General features: G+C 38.3%; 1 protein-coding gene and 2 non-coding genes across 3 annotated transcripts; 1 reads left to right on the forward strand and 2 right to left on the reverse strand.

Annotated features, from left to right (window-relative positions):
• Positions 1–1052: 1052 nt before the first annotated feature.
• On the reverse strand, positions 1053–1160 carry LOC130953641 (small nucleolar RNA R71). The gene has a single exon (XR_009075803.1). It is a non-coding gene; the product is annotated as a small nucleolar RNA R71 (small nucleolar RNA).
• Positions 1161–2212: 1052 nt separating this feature from the next.
• LOC130949412 (uncharacterized) lies at positions 2213–2671 on the forward strand. Its single transcript, XM_057878138.1, has one exon. It carries the CDS (start codon positions 2213–2215, stop codon positions 2669–2671), a length of 459 nt encoding a protein of 152 aa, XP_057734121.1.
• A 4520-nt stretch (positions 2672–7191) lies between these two features.
• Positions 7192–7295, reverse strand: LOC130953530 (small nucleolar RNA R71). Its single transcript, XR_009075699.1, has one exon. It is a non-coding gene; the product is annotated as a small nucleolar RNA R71 (small nucleolar RNA).

Consider the following 7295-nt stretch of genomic DNA (forward strand, 5'->3'; position numbering starts at 1 on the left):
TTGACTGTATTGCTTGTGTTTGTACAACTGAGAGATCCCTCATGATGGTGTTGGTGGATGTTGGGGGCTGTTCTTGATGAGATGAATTGATAATGCGATTGCATAATGATGATGATTTTTGAATGAGATCATTTGAGCCCCCTGGGTGGACGTAGTGATGTGATTTCACTAGCTCCAGGCGAGGGTATGATGTATTGATATAGAGCTGCTGAGGCAGAGCAACTGGTAATGGTTTTGCTTATGATTCTGAGTCCGATTCGTGAAAGAATCAGCGGAATGGGAAAACATGTGTAATATGAACTAGATTTAGTATTCCCCTTACGTCAGATGCCTATTTATGGATTAGTGAGAATCTAGGCTGGATATTTGGTGAAAAGGAGTTTAGGATGCTTAGTGAGTTTTTATTGCAGTGCATTGGATTTATTTGGCATTTTTACCGTACTGGGAACCCATGGGCCCGGGGTTCTCATTCCGTATATATCTCTTGTTTTTTCAGATACAGGTCCAGGTGCTCAGAAGTGAGCTGTGGTTCGTCTGAGAGACGGCGAAGATATTTATTTCCTCTACCTTGTGTTTTGATTAGAATCTCTCCATCTTTGTTTTGAAAAGATTATATTATGTATTGAACTCTTTTGGAACTTGCCTATAGAGGCTCTCATGTTTCCTTTGGGAGAGATTAGGATGTATTGTTGTCAACTACTTTCGTACTGTACCCTAGCTGGCCTAAACTTCGCGGGTCGCGACTAGTGGCTATTTTACTTACGTTATATATATCTATCTGTTATCTGTCTCTTAATCTCCTTTATGTCTTGTCCGTTTATCGCTTTCGGCTTCACAGTTTACCTTTTCGTTGTTGAAACGTGAGTGATACGTTTTTGCGATTTTATTTCTACTCTTTTCAGGCTTCTCGATTAATACTCCTTTCGAAATTAACTATATTTATATATTACAAATCCACCAGAGAGTCGTACCACCGTAATATCACTGACTTATGACTCGAGCATAAGGATTTGAATATTAGGGTGTTACATTTTCCACCTCAGAAGCTGACCAAGCTCAGAGTGGATGTCCAGACCTTCAGACAGAAAGATGGAGAGTCCCTTTATGAAGCTTGGGAGAGATACAAGTAGATAATCAGGAAGTGCCCCCTAACATGTTTTCTTAATGGACTAGGTTGCAGATCTTTTATGATGGCATCTCTGAAATGGCCAAGAGATCATTGGAGCACTCTGCTAGTGGGTCCTTATACATAAAAAAGACGCCTGAAGAGGGGGACGAGCTCATTGAGATGGTTGCCAACAACCAGTATCTTTACACTTTTGAAAGGAACCCTGTAAACACTGGGACTACTCAGAATAAATGGGCCATAGAGGTGGACACATTGGACACCATTTTGGCCCAGAACAAGCTCATGTCTCAGGAGATTAGCATGATCTCTCAACACTTGACCGGGATGCAAGTTTCAGCTATCAACACTCAAGACGCATCCTATGAAATGACTGGAAGCTATACTCAAGGGGACGCTTGTGGTAATGCTCAACCCACCATGGAGGAAGTTAATTATATGAAAAATTTCTCTAGAAATCCCAACAATAATCCCTATTCAGACACTTTTAATCAGGGATGGAGGAATCACCCTAATTTTGGATGGAGGGAGCAATCACAAAAGCCCCAACAGAGCTTCAACAACAATCAGGGTGGATCTAATCAGAACAGGTTCAATAATAGGCAATTCCAACCCTCTTAGCAGCAGTTGGAGACTTCAAAACATAGCCTCTCTGACTTAGCCACAATAGTCTCTGACCTTTCCAAAACCACTCACAGGTTCATACAAGAAACTAGGTCTTCAATTCAGAACTTGAAAGTGCAAGTAGGTCAGTTGAGCAAGATGATACCTGAGAGACCTCTTAACACTCTTCCCAGTAACACAGAGGTAAATCCAAGAGAAGAATGCAAGGCTCTGACCATGGCCAAGGAGGCCGTGCCTGAAGAGGAGCATGTTGCTGAGGAACTGAAAGAGAAAGAGGCTCAAGAAGAGACTAGAAGTACACTAGTACACGCCCTAGTAATGGTGAAGGAGCCTGAAAGATAACAACCTCATAAATTGCAAGAGGAGACTAAAGATGAGCAACTCACTCAATTCTTCTAAATCTTTAAGAAGTTACAAATCAATATTCCTTTTGCTGAGGTGTTGGAGAAAAAACCTCTCTATATGGCCTGTTTGAAAAGCATATTCTCTGAGAAGAAGGCCTTAAAGGAAGATAAAACTGTAATGCTGACCAAGAAATGCAGTGCACTGGTGCAGAAGAAGCTACCTCAGAAGCTGCCAGATCTTGGGAGTTTCCTGATTCCCTGCACCATAGGAACCATTACATTTGAAAAGGCACTATGCGACCTTGGATCAAGCATAAATTTGATGTCTCTCTCTGTGATGAAGAACCTGGAGATCCAAGAGGCGCAGCCCACAAGGATCTCACTGGAGATGGTGGACAAGTCCCTAAAGAGGGCATACGGATTGGTGGAGAACGTTCTAGTAAATATTGAAGACCTTTACCCCCCTGCAGACTTTGTGATACTTGATATGGAAGAGGAGAAGGATGACTCCGTCATCCTAAGAAGGCCATTCCTAGAAACTGGGAGAGCTTTGATTGATGTGGACAGAGGAGAATGAGTCCTAAGGATGCATAAGGACTATATGATGTTCAAGATTTTTAAACCTCCTGCACTCTCTGATAAAGGAGGTACTTTCGTACAGAGTTCAGAGCTTGAGCCTTCCCACTTGGTGAAAAGCCATATAGTACCCCCAGACACCAAACCTAAGTTTGGTGGCGGGAATTCGCCACCCACCATTGATGGAGGAGGCCCTAAGAAGAAAGTACCAAAAGAATGGAGGAATAAGAAGATTCCTATTGAGGACTTCTCACCTGGCATAAGAGTAGTTTCATTCGGAGTCCAGTCATACCACACACTATGAACAGAATCCTATCCCTAGAGCATGTTGAGCTAATTCATGAGAGCACAAGGAAGAAGTTCACAATAAGGGGTGAAGATTTGAGCCCCTATGATCCTCCTCCTTAGAGGAGCTGCCCATCAAGCTAATGATGGTAAAGAAGCACTTGTTGAGAGACAATCCAACTGTAGTATACTGTAACCTATCTTTACTTTATTTCAATTTCAATTCAGTTATTTTTAGTTTGATCTTATATCATTTTATTTCTCATTGATTTCATAGTTTTCCTAGTTTTTCTGATGTTTGTGATCATGTATAGCATTTAGAACAAGAACAGGAATAGTTAGGTGATGAGCGGATAATTTATACGCTTTTTGGCATTGTTTTTAGGCAGTTTTTAGCAAGTTCAAGCTACTTTTAGGGATGTTTTCATTAGTTTTTATGTTAAATTCACATTTCTGGACTTTACTATGAGTTTGTGTGTTTTTCTGTGATTTCAGGTAAATTCTGACTGAAATTGAGGGATTTGAGCAAAACTCTGAAAAAGGCTGACAAAAGGACTGCTGATGCTGTTGGAATCTGACCTCCCTGCACTCGAAATGGATTTTCTGGAGCTACAGAACTCCAATTGGCGCGCTCTCAACGGCGTTGGAAAGTAGAAATTCAGGACTTTCCAGCAATATATAATAGTCTATACTTTATTCGGAAATTGACGACGTAACTTGGCGTTGAACGCCAAGTTCATGCTGCTGTCTGGAGTTAAACGCCAGAAAAACGTCATGATCCGGAGTTGAACGCCCAAAACACGTCATAACTCGGAGTTCAACTCCAAGAGAAGCCTCAGCTCGTGGATTGATCAAGCTCAGCCCAAGCATACACCAAGTGGGCCCCGGAAGTGGATTTATGCATCAATTACTTACTCATGTAAACCCTAGGAGCTAGTTTATTATAAATAGGATGATTTACTAATGTATTAGACATCTTTGGTCTCAGTTTTGTTTTATTCTTCATCCTAAGAGGCTATTGATCACGTTTTAGGGGGCTGGCCATTCGGCCATGCCTGAACCTTTTACTTATGTATTTTCAACGGTGGAGTTTCTGCACACCATAGATTAAGGGTGTGGAGCTCTGCTGTACCTCAAGTATTAATGCAATTCTATTTTCTTTTATTCAAATCTCTCTTATTCTTATTCCAAGATATTCATTCGCACCCAAGAACATGATGAATGTGATGATTAAATAACCCTCATTATCATTCCCACTTATGAACGCACGTGATTGACAACCACTTCCGTTCTACATGCAACAGAGCTTGAATGTGTATCTCTTAGATTCCCCAACAGAATCTTCGTGGTATAAGCTAGATAGATGGCGGCATTTATGAGGATCCGGAAAGTCTCACCTTGTCTGTGGTATTCCGAGTAGGATCCTGGGAATCCGGAAAGTCTCACCTTGTCTGTGGTATTCCGAGTAGGATTCCGGTAATGAATGACTGTGACGTGCTTCAGACTTGCAAGTGCTGGGCGTGATGACAAACGCAAAAGAATCAAGGGATTCTATTCCAGTAGGCGCGGGAACCAACCAGTGATTAGCCGTGCTGTGACAGAGTGCGTGAGCGTAGTTTTCACTGCGAGGATGGGATGTAGCCATCAACCATGGGTGATGCCTCCAGACGATTAGCCATGCGAGTGACAGCCGCAGAGGACCATTTTCCCGAGAGGATTGAAAGTAGCCACCGCTGATGGTGAACCCCTATACACAGCTTGCCATGGAAAGGAGTAAGAAGGATTGAGTTGAAGCAATAGGAGAGCAGGCGTCCTTGAGCCATACAGCATCTCCATGCGCTTATCTGAAATTCCCACCAATGAGGCTGCATAAGTATCCCTTTTATTATTTCTTTTCTTTTTATTATTTGATTTTCTAAATTCCATAATTTTATCTGCCTGACTGAGATTTACAAGGTGACCATAGCTTGCTTCATACCAACAATCTCTGTGGGATCGACCCTTACTCACGTAAGGTTTATTACTTGGACGACCCAGTACACTTGCTGGTTAGTTGAACGGAGTTGTGAATTCAACCAGTGCCATAATAATGATTTCTCTCACAATAGTTTTTGTGCACATACCAAAGAGCCAATATTGTTGATCACAATTTCGTCCACCAAGTTTTTGGCGCCGTTGCCGGGGATTGTTCGAGTATGGACAACTGACGGTTCATCTTGTTGCTCAGATTAGGTAATTTTCTTTTCAAAAATCATTTTCAAAATTTTTCTTTTATTTTTCGTTTTTCTAACTTTATTTTCGAAAATATTAATAAAAATCCAAAAAAATTAGAAAATCATAAAAACCAAAAAAAAATATTTTGTGTTTCTTGTTTGAGTCTTGAGTCAATTTTTAAGTTTGGTGTCAATTGCATGCTTTAAAAATTTTTCTTGCATTTTTCGAAAATCCCATGCATTCATAGTGTTCTTCATGATCTTCAAGTTGTTCTTGATAAGTCCTCTTGTTTGATCTTGATGATTTCTTGTTTTGTGTTGTTTGTTGTTTTTCATATGCATTTTTTGTTTGTTAGAGTCCATGCATTAAAGATTTCTAAGTTTGGTGTCTTGCATGTTTTCTTTGCATCAAAAATTTTTCAAAAATATGTTCTTGATGTTCATCATGATCTTCAAAGTGTTCTTGGTGTTCATCTTGACATTCATAGCATTCTTGCATACATTCATTGTTTTGATCTAAAAATTTCATGCATTGAGTATTTTTGTTGTTTTTCTCTCTCATAATTAAAAATTCAAAAATCAAAAAAATATCTTTTCCTTATTTCCCTCCAAATTTTCGAAATTTTGGGTTGACTTGGTCAAAATTTTTTTAAAATTAGTTGTTTCTTACAAGTCAAGTCAAAATTTCAATTTTAAAAATCTTATCTTTTCAAAATCTTTTTCAAAAATCATATCTTTTTCATTTTTTTTTCTTTTTTTTCATTTTCAAAAATTTCAAAAATCTTTTTCAAAATATTTTCAAAATCTTTTTCTTATCTTTATATCTAATTTTCGAAAATTAGCTAACAATTAATGTGATTGGTTCAAAAGTTTGAAGTTTGTTACTTTCTTGCTAAGAAGGGTTCAATCTTTAAGTTCTAGAATCTTATCTTGTAGTTTCTTGTTAGTGAAGTAAATAATTTCAAAATTTTTAAATTAAATCTTTTTATCTTTTATTTGATCTTTTTCAAAAATTTTATCTTTTTCAAAATTTGATTTCAAAATATCTTATCTAACTTATTATCTTCTTATCTTTTTCAAATTTGATTTCAAATCTTTTTTTTCAATCAACTAACTAACTTCTTGTTTGTTTCTTATCTTTTTCAAAACCACCTAACTACTTTTCCCTCTCTAATTTTCGAAAAATCTCATCCCTTTTTCAAAAATTCTTTTTAATTAACTAATTGTTTCATGTTTTAATCTTAATTACAACTTATCTCTAATTTTCGAAAATCACTAACCCCTTTTTAAAATTATTTTCGAAATTTTCTTTCTCTTTTATTCTTCTATTTAATTATTTAATTACTAACACTTCTCTCCACCTCTCTTCATCCAAAATCCGAATCTCCCTCTTCATTCTTCTACCCTTTCTTTTTCTACTAACATAAAGGAATCTCTATACTGTGGCATAGAGGATTCCTCTTTCTTTTCCTGTTTTCTTCTCTTTCATATGAGCAGGAACAGGGATAAAGGCACTCTTGTTGAAATTGATCCAGAACCTGAAAGGACTCTGAAGAGAAAATTAAGAGAAGCTAAATTAAATTATTCTAAAGGTAACCTTTCAGAAATTTTCGAACAAGAGAAGGAGATGGCAGCCGAAAATAATAATAATGCAAGGAGAATGCTTGGTGACTTCACAAAGCCAACGTCCAAGTTTGATGGAAGAAGCATCTCCATTCCTGCCATTGGAGCCAATAACTTTGAGCTGAAACCTCAGCTAGTTGCCTTAATGCAACAAAACTGCAAGTTTTATGGACTTCCATCTGAAGATCCTTATCAGTTTTTAACTGAGTTCTTGCAGATTTGTGAGACTGTAAAGACGAATGGAGTTGATCCTGAAGTCTACAGACTCATGCTTTTCCCTTTTGCTGTAAGAGACAGAGCTAGAGTATGGTTGGATTCACAACCCAAGGATAGCCTGGACTCATGGGATAAGCTGGTCACTGCCTTTTTGGATAAATTCTTTCCTCCTCAAAAGCTGAGCAAGCTGAGAGTGGATGTTCAAACCTTCAAACAAAAAGATGGTGAATCCATCTATGAAGCTTGGGAAAGATACAAGCAGCTGACCAAAAGATGTCCATCTGACAT

This window comes from Arachis stenosperma, chromosome 9 (genome assembly GCF_014773155.1).
Source record: "Arachis stenosperma cultivar V10309 chromosome 9, arast.V10309.gnm1.PFL2, whole genome shotgun sequence".
Classification (NCBI taxonomy): Eukaryota; Viridiplantae; Streptophyta; class Magnoliopsida; order Fabales; family Fabaceae; genus Arachis; species Arachis stenosperma.